Below are 14,617 nucleotides of genomic sequence, written 5' to 3'. Positions count from 1 at the left end.
ACCTAAACTGTATTTGTTGACGAACTGTATTGATCATAATTGAAGTTTACTTTGTATATATAGCGACGGCGTGTATAGGCATATCCGTGTACATGAAATGACATGCACACAATTAGGAGCTGTCCTCTTGTGATTGATTCAACAGGTGCTATTTCACTATTGTCTCTATGCATGTGAAGAATCAAAAATCGTTGAGACTCTGCTAGCTTGCCTTGCGGTCCACAGTAGTATTGTTTTACTCCATCTGATCGGCAGTCAAGGATCGAGACGTATGATACCACATGATTTGATTATCTTTGACTTGTACTTCAAGATTTTCCGTTGTACCCTATATAAACGCCATACGGTAAATATACAATTGCTCTAGTTTTTCTACTTTAATTAAATGAAAACCATCAAAACTAAACCGTGCCCTCCAACCAACGGTGGCCGGTACGTTCCCTCGTACCGCCAATGGCGGTGGCTCGACCCGCCACTGGCGCTGATAGATATCATCAGTGGCAGATCCGGTACCCGCCAGTGGAGGTCTAGAGCACCAGTGGCGGGTTGGTCCACCGTCACTGATCTCAATTTTGAACCGTCACTGGTGGTGTATTTCGTAGCAGTGACTACTTTATCGTGCTTTCCTCTCACAAAAAGTAATAAACATTTACTATTTCTTACATTACTAACAAATTAACTTCATGCAAATTTAACTCTCCTCCATTTCCCTAGATATTAGTGTTTTTCCTATCATTGTATTGTCGAAATTGGCAGATGCGGCAACATGCGCCATCGTAGATCAAGAATCTTGATCTACTTACTATAGTAAGTTACATATATAAGAGATGCGTATTATTCCAAATGCAAAAATGTTTCTTGCTAAAACAATAACATTTTCACCTTTAGGAAAAAGGATAGCGGAGAAAAATAAATAAAAGAAAAAAGTGCGGGTAAAGATCTAATCAAACCCACACATGGGAGAGTGACAGAATCCTGAACTGCTCGATAAAATTGAAAATTCCATGACAATACTTTGAAGTAAACGTCTATAGATTCATCATTCGCATGTTGACATTCATTCATGTGTCAAGTGACAAAATGGCAGAGTATCATGATCAGACAAGCTGGACTAATTAAGTAACCTCATAATTTTTAAAAAGCTGGATGAGGCGTCCACCTTAGAAAGTGGAACCTAAAATTGTTGACACACCATGACCGTGTACACACCCTTCACAAGACAAGCCATGAAACCACTGCTCTGGGTGAATCGATAAGGGAAAGGTTAAAAATCATGAACAAGCCACAAGAATCACTGACTTCATAAAATAGGTCATGACGTCTATGCCAAATTAAACAAGCTGATGACAGGACACTATTCTTCTAAATGTTACCACCAAGAACACAAATGTAACAATTGTGTGGTGAGTAAAATAACACGCGTTGATCCGTCCTTTTTCTCATTTCTCAATGACAGATCAGCTGTCAGAGACAAAGGAAGAATTGTTCAGAGATGGCGGTTTGGGTTTTTTCTGGTTATTCTTGCCTGTTTTTCTTTTTACTCGGCAATGTTTCTTTTGTTTAAGCGGAACCGGGAGATGTTTCAGTTCTGACTTTTCAAGATGTACTTTTATTTAGCAAAATACAACACATATTGATTAGAAACATTATTACAAACAGTCTTCCAAATACAATCCAATGTACAAAATATAAAAACAGAATGAGCTAAAAGATGTGCCGCAACATTACAAGACAAATCAACATGCATGATTGAAATAGAAAACGAACCACACAGGAGAGTTCAGCCGTTGAACCACGCTGACGAGAGGTGGGAGGAATGCCTGGCGTGGGATTAGTCTTTGCGTAGGTTCATTCAGGAGCGGTTTGGAATCCAGACCTGTCACTACGCTAATTCCGACTGCAACGTGGAAACAGAAGAGAGTAGAAAAACAGACGAGCCCATGTTCGCGGTTTGGAATCCAAAAGAAACTGCGTCGTCATTGTAGAACAGGCCCAGTTCTCACGTCCCGTATTGGGCCGGAACAACCTGCCTAGTCTGCGCCCGGCCCACCAACTGCCTTTCCCCTGCCCCAAGGGAACCTCGGCAAACAAAATCCCCCACCCCCACACGCCGATGTGATGTCCACCGCCCCCAACTCCGACTCCGACGACCACCACGACGCCGGAACCATCATGGCCGACGTCCTCTCCAAGGGCCGCGAATCCTGCTACAAGGTACTACCAGCCACGAACTCTTCTCCCGCACCCGCCTCCTTCCTTCCTCTCCCTCTCCGTTACTGACGCGGGCGCTTCGATTCCCCAAAGGCCCGAGACGCCTTCTACGCGTGCGTGGAGAAGCACGCGGACAAGAAGCCCACCGAGATCGCCACCATGGGGCTCCTTTACCCCGCCGACTGCAAGAAGTCCCGCGCCCAGTACGTCAACAGCTGCCGCCCCTCCTGGGTAATCACCCTTCGCAGCCAACCAAACCCCGTCGATTAATCCGTCTTTGCTTGTCTCCGTGTAACTCTTGGGTTCGCTTTCTTTGCCAGGTGAAGCACTTCGACCGCCAGCACTGCGCCAAGAAGCGCGTGCAGAGGCTGCTTGACGGCGACGACGACCGCCGGGGCCCCATGGCGCTGCCCCAGCCCTACACGTTCAAGCAATAGGTCAGCTCTGCTGTTGGTTCTGCTCTTGGTGCCGTACTGACTAGGATCGTTACGTCGGTATCTGGCTGCGATGTCATTGGTTTCTGAGTCAGTACTGTTGAGACGGATGCTTATGTGTTGTGTAGCGTGTAGCATGTTCAAGGAATTGTGAATGGATGGAAGGAACTTTTCTCTGCATTTACTGCAATCAGGATCGTTGTTGTAGTACTGTGGTTATCCTTAGTGGAGATCTTCGTTGCACTACTGTTCATAATCCTTACAGAACCTTCTGTCATTTCATTTTTTCCTGATGGATGAAAGTTAAGATGCGAAATGTTATTTTGGAGTGAACAATTCTTCTGCTAGATACGCATGTGCCATTTAGAGTACCATAATAGCAAGTTTCCAACACTTGGTTCCTCAACAGTACCATCGCTAAGAACATAGAAATGGAAATACCACCCAATGTGTCACCGACAAATGATGGCATTTTCCTATTTATGCGGCTTTTGGATGCTAGAGCTAATTTCCTTCTCCAATGTAATATTCTCCTAGTTCTTCTTTCTTTATCATCTTATTTGAAAAGTGGAAACTGTTTGATTAGAATATTATGAACTCTGATGGCTCATCATCCACGTCCATAACATTATTAATTGATATTTTTTAGTTCTCCATAATATGAACCTGCAAGTTGTGGATTCCAACATCCTAAGTGTGACGTCTAGATTCTGGTTGTATCAGTAGGTAAATTATCAGTGACTGCATTATTACTATATGGAGTGCATGGTTGGTTCATCCCAGTTTCAGTATTGCTGAACTGATACCTCAGTAACTAACCTTTACAAATAAACTATAGGTGAAAGATATTGTTTCTTATTGAGTGTGTGTGTGTGTGTGGTGCGCGCATATGTGAAATGAAATGACCATCTAATTACCACTCTACTTGTAACTGAAAAACTCAGTGAGTCAATGTAGATTTTACCTCTGTAGCTGCTTCTAGCTAGCTATTCAATGGATCAAAGCTTTTTGGGGGTGTTGTATCTGGTTCTTTGTACAGATTTGCAAAATTGCAAATGAAACACTTGACCCATCAAAGTTCTAACCTTCATCTTCAGTGAACCTTGTGAGGAGATAATTTGAGCATATCTGGACTAATTGGGGCTCCCTATGACCTTTTGTTAATTTTGCCATGCGAGTCTTTAAAAGATTTAGCAGTCTGAGTTTTCTTTGGGTCTCCTTTGGACCTTTCTCTAGGTAGTTTTGTGTGTGGTTTTGTCAGAATTGGATGATTGTTTTTCTTTGCATCCATTTAACATATTTATAGATAATCACCTTTTTACGTGGGGATAACCATATAGGTAAACATAATAATTTATGTATTGATCTGCAAAGAGTAAATGTTTGTCGCTACAAGTAGATGTATATTGGATTTAAAATGCGTATGCAATAATTGTGAGCGCTATTTGTCCCCATACATCACCAAATAAGTAGAGAAGAATATATAATAAGTAGAATGTCAGGACTAAACCTTTTAAACTTTGCTAGACAGAGATTAAAAAAGTTTCTTGTATTCAAGCAGTTATATGAATGGGTTTCTCCGTGACTTGATCAGCATAAAGTGTCATGTGCACTGTTTTAATAATGGTTGTCTTATCTGTTATCTTGAAGTAATTTCAATGTCATAGTGTCATTTACCGCATCATATTCACCTAAAAAAAATCTGGGATGGGAGGTGCCGGTAGATTTAGAAGATAAGAAAATGGGACTGGACTAACCGAATGGGTCTTCAAATAGTTTAGCGAAACAGCAATAATATGAGATGCAGATATCAAGCTTTCATAGAGATATTTTGTGATCCTTATGAAAATTTAATCAAATTTCCTTGAGTAAAAGTGATTAAAGATAAGATATGTGGAGGGAATTGAGCCTGAGTTTAGAACCTGCTATAGATTTAAGCTTAAGCTATGTTTGCAGCATGAAGATTAATGCTCAGTTTTTGAAAAAAGTCTTGACTTTCACAGTTAAAAAAAATACTTGGTTCAATTTGGTCTAAGTTTTCTGCCATTTTTTATGTCATACCTAGGACCATGATCTAGGTTGGCATCTGTGTTAATCTCTTAAGGTCGGTATGTGTTGACGCTGGACCAGGCTTGATGATGACATGTTGTTATCACATTCTGTCTGGGGTTAGGTGGGTAAGGTTTGTTGGTGTCTTATGAGAATGATGTGGTACCACTGTGTTTAATATCACACCTCATCCTCTCACTTCAGATTTCTTGCTTTATACTGCTCTTTCTTTTTCACAAACTCTTGCTTTACAGTTTTAGCCTCTTTATTAAGTGATGTTTGCTGTGCCTGTTCCTTTTTATTTATCACTTGACCTTGTTGCTTGAACTTAAACTTGTGATCCTTTTGAATGTGAACTGTCATTGTTTCATGCAAGTTGTGAGTATCTTGTACAGTGTTGTGATTATACTTGCATACTCAAGTAAGGGTGCAAGCTAGTGTTTATAAAGCTGCTCTTGCATCAGAAACTTAGCAGGAATTTTGACACAACAAGGCTACCAAACATGAACTGTGATAAGTTCAGTCAACTCGTTTTTAACTTATGGCTTTTTATATAAGCTGTTTAAAAACATTAGTACTCCCTCTCTTCCATAATTCTTGTCTCAAATTTGTTCAAAAATAGATGTATCTATTCGTAAAAAATGTCTAGATACATGTAATATTTCGACAAGAATTATGGAACGGAGGTAGTACCTTTTTCCTTTCGGTCATTGTGTTAGAGGCTTTGTGCAATTGATTTTTGTGTGTATACTGGAGCAAATTCTGAACTGAAGTACTCAGTGTACATTTTACATTTATCTAACGAGCTACTCCCTCTGATCCTAAATTCTTGACTCAAATTTGCCCAAATATGGATGTATCTATTCTTAAAAGGCGTCTAGATACATGTAATATTTCGACAACAATTTAGGATCGGAGGGAGTACTTAATTTATCAAAAGACTGGTCATTTTGCCATTTTGGGGTTTCCTCGGCATCTTTATGGACATACATTGCGATTTATAAATTGACCACTTTATGACATATCAAAGTTCCATCTTAGTCTTCATTGGATCTTGATAGGAGATTCTTTGGGCATGCCTGTGCTGTTTGGAGCCTTTTGTGGCCTTCTGTTAATTCGCATTCACCATATCATATTCACCTAAAAAAGGAGGGCATGGCAGTAGTGCTTGCATATGTAGCGGTTGTTGTTTGAGGGATCATCTGATCTTCCAGCATGGCTTTTGTTCCCATTTTATTAGTTAATACATATATAATTAACATCACATGATTTTATATTCCTCTGTAAGAGGTTGGCATCTCATATGCTGTGTTCCATGTATATCCCATTATCTCTTATAGTGTGTTGTGTCTATTCTGGACCAGATTAGATGACGACATTTTGTCGCCAACTTGCCATGTATTGTGTTGGGTTCAGCCGGGTAAGATTTACCGTTGTCTCTCTTGATAAAGAGGGGCCACCTCTCCATTTCGTACCATTGTTGATTCTAATCGAGTCTTGAAGATTTGCTTGTTCTTCACTGACCTCATTACTTAAGTTCAAAAAAGTCAGGGGTGGTGTTATGTTGCACTCCAGATGCATTGCTTTATCACCAACTCTTATGTTTAACAGTTTCAGTCTCTTTATCAAGTGCTCTTTTGCCACTTCCTTTAATTCCATGATCCTGTTATCTGCCAACTGTCATCATCTCTTGCCAATTGTGATGATCCTTTACCGTATTATGATTATACTGTCACGATCATGTTTTATAAAGTTGTTCGTGCATCAGCAAAAGTAGAGCAGACCATTTATTTTATAACCTAATGCTACTTCTCTAATTTCTCCGTGTAATTGTGTATGAGGATGCGGGCAGACTTGCAACCAATTTTCGTGCAGATAGCACAAAATCCACTTCTGAACATTAGCAACCGTTTCTATATTTATTCGGTCACTTTTGGTTCACATGAAAAGACACGGTATTACATGACTTAGATTGGACGTCCATCGCTTGCTGTTTCTTGGTGATTTCTTCTTCCCCTCATGCTCGGATGGTTACGCCACCCTGCAACTCCTCGGCGGGGACTTCCTTGTCCGCCTCCGTCTGCTCGCTGAGCACAGGCAGATGGCCCTTCTCCTGGAGGCTCTTCACTGTCTCATAAAGCGACTGGCTCACTGGCCGGAACTCGAGCCCGAGGTCCCGGAGCTTCTGGTTCGACATCTTGTATGGTTGCTTCCTTGGGTTTATCTCGTCAGAGCACCTGATGACACCACCGAATGAAACATATTGTCAGAATGTCAGTAACAGTTTCCTCATTGAAAAGAACCACCTATTGAAACTACTACATTGGTTTGTGTTATCCTGAGATCTTTTAGTAGAAGAAACCTTTACTTCAAGTGTAAACATGAGGAGTCACTTGGGAAGAAAGCTGAGATCCCTTCATTTGACATAATGTAGGACTGGTGACAGCATTTGCTAGATGCATGTGGTTCTCATCAAGGGCATGTTTGGTAAAGAGTGCGACATCAAAGGACAACAATGCGTTCTACGAGGTAGGAGTATCTTTGAAACGAGAGGTGTCACATGAACCTCACAATAACCTTGACTAAACACGAGACAAATTTCAGGCCCAGATACTCCGATGAAAGGTATAAACAGACGGGTCAGTTGTCCGCTATAACGACGGAAGACACACAGGAAGTCGATTGAATATTCTCCGCGTTCCAGTTGTGGACACCAACAAACAATACAACAAAGTATGGTAAATTGGCATTTTCCTATCTTTGAATCAGTCTTCCTCTTTCTCCATCTTTTGATTGAAATGCAGGAGCATATGGTGTGCAATTTCTCCATACTTGCCAGAAATGATTGCTTGCGATGTTGCTCTGCTTTCTCACGATTGCAGCTTGACGTTTAATAGTCAGCCTTAGCAGTCCAACACGTTTACTAGGACCTAGTAAATTCAGTACAACTCATACTCGAAGGGCCAACTGCGCTGAGACTAATGGGTTGTTTGGGTGAGAGGTACTCTACTTTTATCAGGGAGCTTTGGTACGTAGCTCAACTAAGTACCAAAACTCTCCTCCAATCCAAGCAAGTTATAAAGGGTTTACTGCATATGTCACTGCTCAAGGAAAACTAGGTGACCTCGGAGCGGTTTCCACATGCATAGGTGACCGATCACACTTCCATATCAGCCGTACACGAACTGGTCAAAGTGATACCAGCCAGGGAGCGCAAAATAGACTGGACAAATGCCATCTGGGATTTCGCCGTTACAGTATCTCACACGCAGCTTTCTTCTTCTTCTTCTTCTTCCTTAGTCTGATGTTAACGCATTTCTACCGTGCGGACAGCTACCCGTCGAGTGCAAACCCCACGGACGGCAAGTCGCTGATGTAGATTCTGCTAAAATCCTAGCAGAAGAGGCCACGAGGCTGTGGCTAGCTTGCAGGGGAATATATGTCCATCAGTTTATCTCACCTACTCCTTCCCTCGACAGCTACATATGCACAACTGCTGCATATATCAGTTTTACGTAGCACTACGTAAGTACTGCGCACACGAATAGTTTTTCAGTTGGGGACAGATAGCTAGAGTAGCTCTCACAACACTCTGACAATATCTCTAGCTTGATGTGATGTTCTCACCAATATGTGTTGGTTTGGACTTGAGGTCTGACTAGCCTTGTGTTTATGTGTGTGTCCCTAGCTTGTGTAGGTAGCTCAAGGTACGTACGTAGCAGAGTCATCTGCAGGGAGCTGGTTTGTTCACCTGAAGCCGGCTGAGGGGAGGCCAACTAGCTATCTGTGGATGGTGAACTGTTTGACCACTCATATTAGCTATTTAGCTCACTGTTACAGTATATCCGTCCTTACCTACCTCAACGATGTGATCCACCTACTTAATTACTGGATCGATACCACTACCACCTACCTAGCTACTCCTTGTTTGTCATGATATCAATTGCTTAAGGCTCACTGCCAAAGCTAGCTGCAGCAGACCAGCGAGTGAATGCACAAGTTAACTGCACTCGACCGGGACAGTCGGACAGCGCAGTGCCCGGACAGTCAGGCACACCAATTAACGTGCCCTTAATGTTCACCTTGTTAGTATCACTAGCATTTCAACGTAATTTAGAAGTAATCAATTAAAATCAGGAGCTGTTGATATTTTCATATTATCTACGCTGCCAAACGAAGATCGTTAGATTCGTCGTGAAATATATTCATATTATTTTGGTTTGACACTGTACATGCTGATATATATTTTCTATAAAATTGATCAAATTTTTCAAAAAAAAAATGACCTTCAACAAAAAATTTACATCCTATATTTTGAAAACGAAGAGTATATCATAGGTTTATAGTTAACTAAAACGGGTAGATGATTGAATGAATTACCTTGTGGGGACGGGGTACTCGGGGAAGAGCTTGGAGAGGATGCGGACGACGTCCTCGCGGTGGAGCACGCGCTCGGCGCAGAGGAGGCGGCCGGAGGCGAGCGGGTTCTCGAAGGCGCGGAGGTGGGCGTCGGCGACGTCGCGGACGTCGACGTAGGCCTGGACGGCGTTGGCGAACTTGGAGGCGGAGCCGTCGAGGTACTTGAGGATGTGGGCGATGCTGGCGTTCACCGTCGGCTGCAGCAGCGGGCCGATCACCAGCACCGGGTTCACCACCACCAGGTCCACCCCGCGCTGCCGCGCCGCCTCCCACGCCGCCTGCTCCGCCACCGCCTTCCCGTAGCAGTACCAGTTCTGGATTTCGTTTCAATCCCAATGCATAGTATGAGTTACTAAATTGTTTAATCAACGGTTTTGATGTTTCTAATGGGACTGAGAAATAACTAATGTCAAAGTCGATGGTACGAAGCATCCCTGTTTCAATCACTAATATTCGTACAAAATTTATGGAAGTACAAAGAATGAGAAATCTTTAGCCGAATGACTGATTGTTAAACGAGAAATAACTATTTTCGAGTTAACTAAAAAAAAGACACTTTCATTAATTAATTAACCAAAACTGTCGCATAGTACTCGCTCCGTCCAACAAAAGATGTCTCAAATTTTTTAAAATTTAGATTTATCTGGACATGACCGAACTTTGTGTACGTTTGAACATGATGATGGCCGATATATGATGACCTAGATAGTCTTCAAGAGCCGCCCAAAAGGAAGCATAGCTAGTCTTGAAGCTCGTGAGTCGTGACCAACATGTATGCATGCATGCTTTCGTTGAACGGCGCCTCTGGCGAGCTACTAGAGATCCAGACATGGCGAGACCGTCTACGCAAAGCAAGGACAGACCGCGTGCCACTAGCTAGTAGCTTACAGCGGACGAGTCAAATTGTTAGTTTTGTCCACAACTCTGGAATACAATTCTGGTGCACTACGAGTCAAATTGTTAGTAGTACTACTATATAACGTTTTCTTTTAAGGAAGGAACTATATAACTTCTTCTGGTGTGTACGTCGTAGTTAGACATTTGTAGTACGTCATGACTTGGATTTGAGATATACTAGCACGGAACTATCTCAATCGATCAGTAGTAGTAATAACTGTAAACCAGGCTCCATCGCCTCCTGCATGTCATGCGTCCATTTTCGGCATGGTCTCCGGGCAAACCGAAACTCTACCATGCCTTTGAAACCTCTAATTTTAATTAATCATGTTTTTCTCTGAGCTGGTACCGTGCACACATCGCTAGCTATCTGGGCACTACTCCTAGTGGCTAGTGCTACAAATTAAGCCCCCGTCCTGATTTGAATCTAGCAGTGCCTGGGTCGACAGGCTCACAGGCACGAACGCGGAGCACGTTGCTGGTCGCCTGAAAAGCCGATCGAGCGTACACCTTTTTAGGGTTGGTAGTGGCAATAATTCACCTTAAACCGCATCATGCCTTTAGTTTTCCTTTCTACTGTGAAAGCTACTCCAGCGTAGATCAAGGAAAACGAAACTGAACTATATATAACTGGTGCCGAGAGAGGAAAAGGTTGCTGCTGGCTCCAGTAGCTACTATCTCCGGATTTGAACCAGCTCTGATTTGAAGTCGTGTCAACGTCTATGAAACGGAGGGAGTAGCTAGGAAGAGAAAAAGGCAAGACACCCACTCTAGTTTTCTTGCAGAAGTCGAGGTCGCTCCAGCAGGACTCGTCGACGACCACGTCGGGCCCGCGGTTGGGGTCCATGGTGACGGCGCCGATGGACGACGTCAGCACCATCCGCCGCACCGTGCCAGCCTCCACCGCCGCGTCTATCACGTACTCCGTGCCCCGCACCGCCGGCTCCACCATTTGCTCCTGCATAACATACAATGTCGTCAGCGTCTCCACAGTGGAATGAGATCCTAGCAGAGATCGATAGTACTCCCTCCGCTCCATATCAGCCGTACTAAATTCGTGCCAATTAATATGGAACGGAGAGAGTATATACAAAGCGGGGAACGATTGTGGCGTACGGGGTCGTCGGTGACGGGTGACGCGGTGTGGAAGACGCCGTGGCAGCCGTGGACGGCGTGGCGGATGGCGTCGGCGTCGAGGAGGTCGGCCTTGCAGAGGATCAGCCGCTCCGCCGCGCCGTCCAGCGCCCTCAGGTGCGCGTTCTTCGGGTCATCTGCAAACACAACACATGCACGCGATGCGCTCGGTCACCATCTAACTAATTCATAAAAATGAAATAAAATAAGAATCAATTACTAGTAATTGTAGCCAGCTGCGTGTACCTGGGTTCCTCACGGTGCCCTTGACAGTGTACCCCTGCTCCAGCAGCAGCTTGACGAGCCACGACGCGATGTACCCGCCCGCGCCCGTCACGCACACCGTCTGCCCGTTGCCGCTCCCGTTCCCGGCCTCGGCACCGCCGGCGGCAGCGACGACATCGACCACGGTCATCTTGATGATATAAAATGGGCTGTGTTCACTTCGATCGGCCACTAACGCTCTCTTAAAAGCAGAGAGCACTACTGAAGAAGGGTTTGTAGAGAGCTCCGAGTTGGTAACGTTTGGTAGGATTCTCCGGGGGGGGAAGCCTGCCTGGGCGTTGTTGGTTCGAGTGGCAAGGAATTTATAGAGCCGGGCGATGCCGAGAAGGAGAAGAAAAGAGAAAGGGATTTCCAGAGGCGCGCCGTGCGGGTGCAGTGGGGCCATCTCGGCTCGACGGCGACCGGGAGGTAGGTGAGGTTAACACCTTTTTCACCTCGACTCGACTCTACCTGTAACCGCGCACCAGCGCGCGCTTAGCTAGGCCAGTGAAAAACCGACCCATGATCCATACATTGCGTCATGCTAGAGTCTTTGTACGTACTATACGACGTAGTAGTAGTAGCAGCTTGGTCCTGTCAATCATCAGTGCCGTGTCTTTAACAGCCTGCTTAATCGGGCGTGGTGTGTGCTGGAAATTTAGGACCTGAGACAATCGCTGCTAATTAATACTGGCAGGTTCCTGGAAACGGAAGGCAAATTAGACCATATGGCAGTTAGTGGCGCGAGGTCGTGAATCGCAAGCTAGGACCTACCGGAGGAAATTAGCACGGGTTGTAGGTCTTGGGAGAAAGTGTTCCGCTTCCGTTTTGAGGCCCTGGATTAACGGGACAGTGCATTAAGAGAGGAGGATCAACAGGCAAACACGGTAAGCTGACATTTTCCGCTGAGTGGTTGCGACTGACGGATCGATGTGCTCCCTCCGATCCTAAATTCTTCTCGTGGTTTTAGTTCAACGACAAAAATTTAGAATCGGAAGGAGCAGTAAGCAAGCTGTGCACATGGTTTGCATGAAGGGCGCGTCTCATCATTTCATACGTCAGCATGAGCTCTGTGCGATGCGAGTCCTCTTCTCAACATACACGTCAGGAGACTGCTGATTGGCCGGCGCAACTTGAAAGGAAAATACTTCAAAGAGAGCTATCCTGATGTCCTGGCCATCGTTAAGTTACCCTTGGAAATACTACTATGAAATACATGTGCATTTCTTTATTTATTTATTTTCCTCATTTGAGGTAGATGAACAACCCCAGGCCGGCCGGCCCGGTGGCGTCACTGACAGAAGGAGAAGGGCTAGGGGTGAGGGGAGCAGTGAATGAGTGGACTTTGTAGTGTTAGGTGTTTAATTGTTATACTAGACGTACTTAGGGTGTCCCATGAAGGTGGTTTACAACTTGATCAAAAGGCTAAAAGGTAGCTCTCCTTGAAGCCTGAAAACAAAAAACAAGTAAAATAAGGGCGAGAAACTTGCATGTTTTTGCTTACTCAGATGAGCAATATGTAGTGCTTGTGATGTAGTACGGAGTAGGTACGAACATACATTACCCTCCCTCCCTTTCAAGTTCATATTTTTTTTAAGTTTACCCAAAAACGATAGAGCGACATCTGCATATAAACTACTCAACGAGGAACCTGGTGTGTTCACATGGAAATGGACCACTAGAAAGCAATTTTCAGTAAACTCTATGTGCAGGCATCTGTGTGGTAGTATTGTGGGACCTGACTATTCTTTCATCTGGAGAGCTAAACTTTCTATGAAAACCAAAATCTTCTTATGGCAGATTTTCCTGAATTCAATTTTAACCAAAGATAATATGATCAAGAGGCTATTTTCCTCAGTTCAATTTTAACCAAAGATAATACTCAAGAGTATGATCAAGAGGCCACCAATGGCCTGGGAGCCTGAAATGTTATTTCTGCCACAAAAAAGAAACTATGCAGCACCTGTTCTCTGAATGTACGCTTGCCAAAGAAGTTTGGGATGGTGTTGGGCATTTCCCTGGTACTGACTTGATTCCTTAGTCTGTCTGGCAATATTTCATCTGGGTGGGGCGTTTGTTGTCTGGTTAATTATGGGATCTTGTGACTTTCGAACTTTTGGGCAGGACGGCGTGTTGTAGGTTTTGTCCCATGGTAGCCAGGCAAAATGGGGAGTAGCTCCGTTTCCAAAAACATATAAACTACTCCACCCAACAAGAGTACCATGCTTCCATGGATGAATATTCTTTGACGTTTTGATTATCTTTATTTAGAGGAAATCTACCGAGTTTGAACAACTTTTTAGTGGTTGTCGACTAATCTTAATAGACAGTCTTACCATTGAATGTGGATCGCTATAAGTTCCTCACTTCCTTGACTTATTGGACACAAGAAGGTTTCACTAAGGATCTGGTATTGCGGTGGATCCATATTTGTCCTGCCTGTTTTTGCTCATTTTACAACCAATTTTTCTCTATTTTTGTGTATATACTTTACATCATATTATAAAATAAGTTTAGAAAGGGGAAATTGAGCATAAGTCGAGACGGAGGGCCAAGCACTTTCTTCCTCACAAAAGGTCGACCGTCTTCCTTTGTTAAGACGTATTTATGAATTTTTTTGACAAAAACGACAGTGCCGATTCAATTAATTAAGAGCTGGAATTTACAGAAACGCTTTCGCGCAGAAAAAAAACAAGACGAGTACAGAAGGAGAACATCAAGAAGAGAGAAGACTAGATAGGCTAGAGCGACTAGAAGAAATTAGAAGAAAGCCTAATGGAATTTGGGGGGGAGGGGCGAACCGAGTGAAACCAACATATTTTATCCATGATTTTTTACAGCTGTGTTTTCTTTTTGTTGAGAATTTCCCTTCTAATGGCCTCTGCACGGGTTAGGGATGTAAACAATCTTTAGACAAGTTAAATTGGTGGGTGCACCAAGCCTGATTCTAAAGAAAAAAAACTTTGTGTACATGAGTCGGCCATGAGGATCGAAACAAGGCCATCGAGCTACCCAAATGCAGCCTAACCTTTAAACCATAGCTATGTTAGGACCAGCACCATTACTTTTGTCGAAAGAACAAAAAATTGATAGATCGGTGAAAAACGCACTTATTACAACATCACTACTTTCTTCTCAATAGAGAGAAGTTAAATTGCAGATCCAGATAAATCGATCACTCAGTCATGGGCTGATGGCCCGCCCAGTTA

At 43.6% G+C, this 14,617-nt stretch overlaps 2 protein-coding genes across 2 annotated transcripts; one reads left to right on the top strand and one right to left on the bottom strand.

The window, feature by feature from the left end:
• Positions 1–2,053: 2,053 nt before the first annotated feature.
• Positions 2,054–2,990, top strand: LOC100833101. The gene is made up of 3 exons (XM_003574489.4): positions 2,054–2,214; positions 2,305–2,442; positions 2,532–2,990. The coding sequence occupies exons 1-3, from the start codon at positions 2,119–2,121 to the stop codon at positions 2,646–2,648; spliced, it is 351 nt and encodes a 116-aa protein (XP_003574537.1). The 5' UTR covers positions 2,054–2,118; the 3' UTR covers positions 2,649–2,990.
• Positions 2,991–6,524: 3,534 nt separating this feature from the next.
• Positions 6,525–11,720, bottom strand: LOC100832790 (cinnamoyl-CoA reductase 1). The gene is made up of 5 exons (XM_003574488.4): positions 11,391–11,720; positions 11,127–11,281; positions 10,780–10,968; positions 9,075–9,427; positions 6,525–6,931 (listed from the first exon to the last, which is right to left on the bottom strand). Exons 1-5 carry the CDS (start codon positions 11,557–11,559, stop codon positions 6,712–6,714), a joined length of 1,086 nt encoding a protein of 361 aa, XP_003574536.1. The 5' UTR covers positions 11,560–11,720; the 3' UTR covers positions 6,525–6,711.
• Between the last annotated feature and the right edge of the window lie 2,897 nt (positions 11,721–14,617).

Source organism: Brachypodium distachyon, chromosome 3 (genome assembly GCF_000005505.3).
Source record: "Brachypodium distachyon strain Bd21 chromosome 3, Brachypodium_distachyon_v3.0, whole genome shotgun sequence".
In the NCBI taxonomy this organism is placed as follows: Eukaryota; Viridiplantae; Streptophyta; class Magnoliopsida; order Poales; family Poaceae; genus Brachypodium; species Brachypodium distachyon.
The sequence above is the reverse complement of the archived record's forward strand: the minus strand, read 5'-3'. Positions and strand labels throughout refer to the sequence as shown.

Bases quoted from the DNA above. Each gene is read 5' to 3' on its own strand.
- LOC100833101 (XM_003574489.4), top strand. From the start codon at position 2,119: ATGTCCACCGCCCCCAACTCCGACTCCGACGACCACCACGACGCCGGA. The intron at 2,215-2,304 runs GTACTACCAGCC...GATTCCCCAAAG, and splicing joins GCCGCGAATCCTGCTACAAG to GCCCGAGACGCCTTCTACGC. The intron at 2,443-2,531 runs GTAATCACCCTT...TTTCTTTGCCAG, and splicing joins ACAGCTGCCGCCCCTCCTGG to GTGAAGCACTTCGACCGCCA.
- LOC100832790 (XM_003574488.4), bottom strand. From the start codon at position 11,559: ATGACCGTGGTCGATGTCGTCGCTGCCGCCGGCGGTGCCGAGGCCGGG. The intron at 11,282-11,390 runs GTACACGCAGCT...TTGTGTTTGCAG, and splicing joins GGGCACCGTGAGGAACCCAG to ATGACCCGAAGAACGCGCAC. The intron at 9,428-10,779 runs GTGGGTGTCTTG...AACGAAATCCAG, and splicing joins ACTTCTGCAAGAAAACTAGA to AACTGGTACTGCTACGGGAA.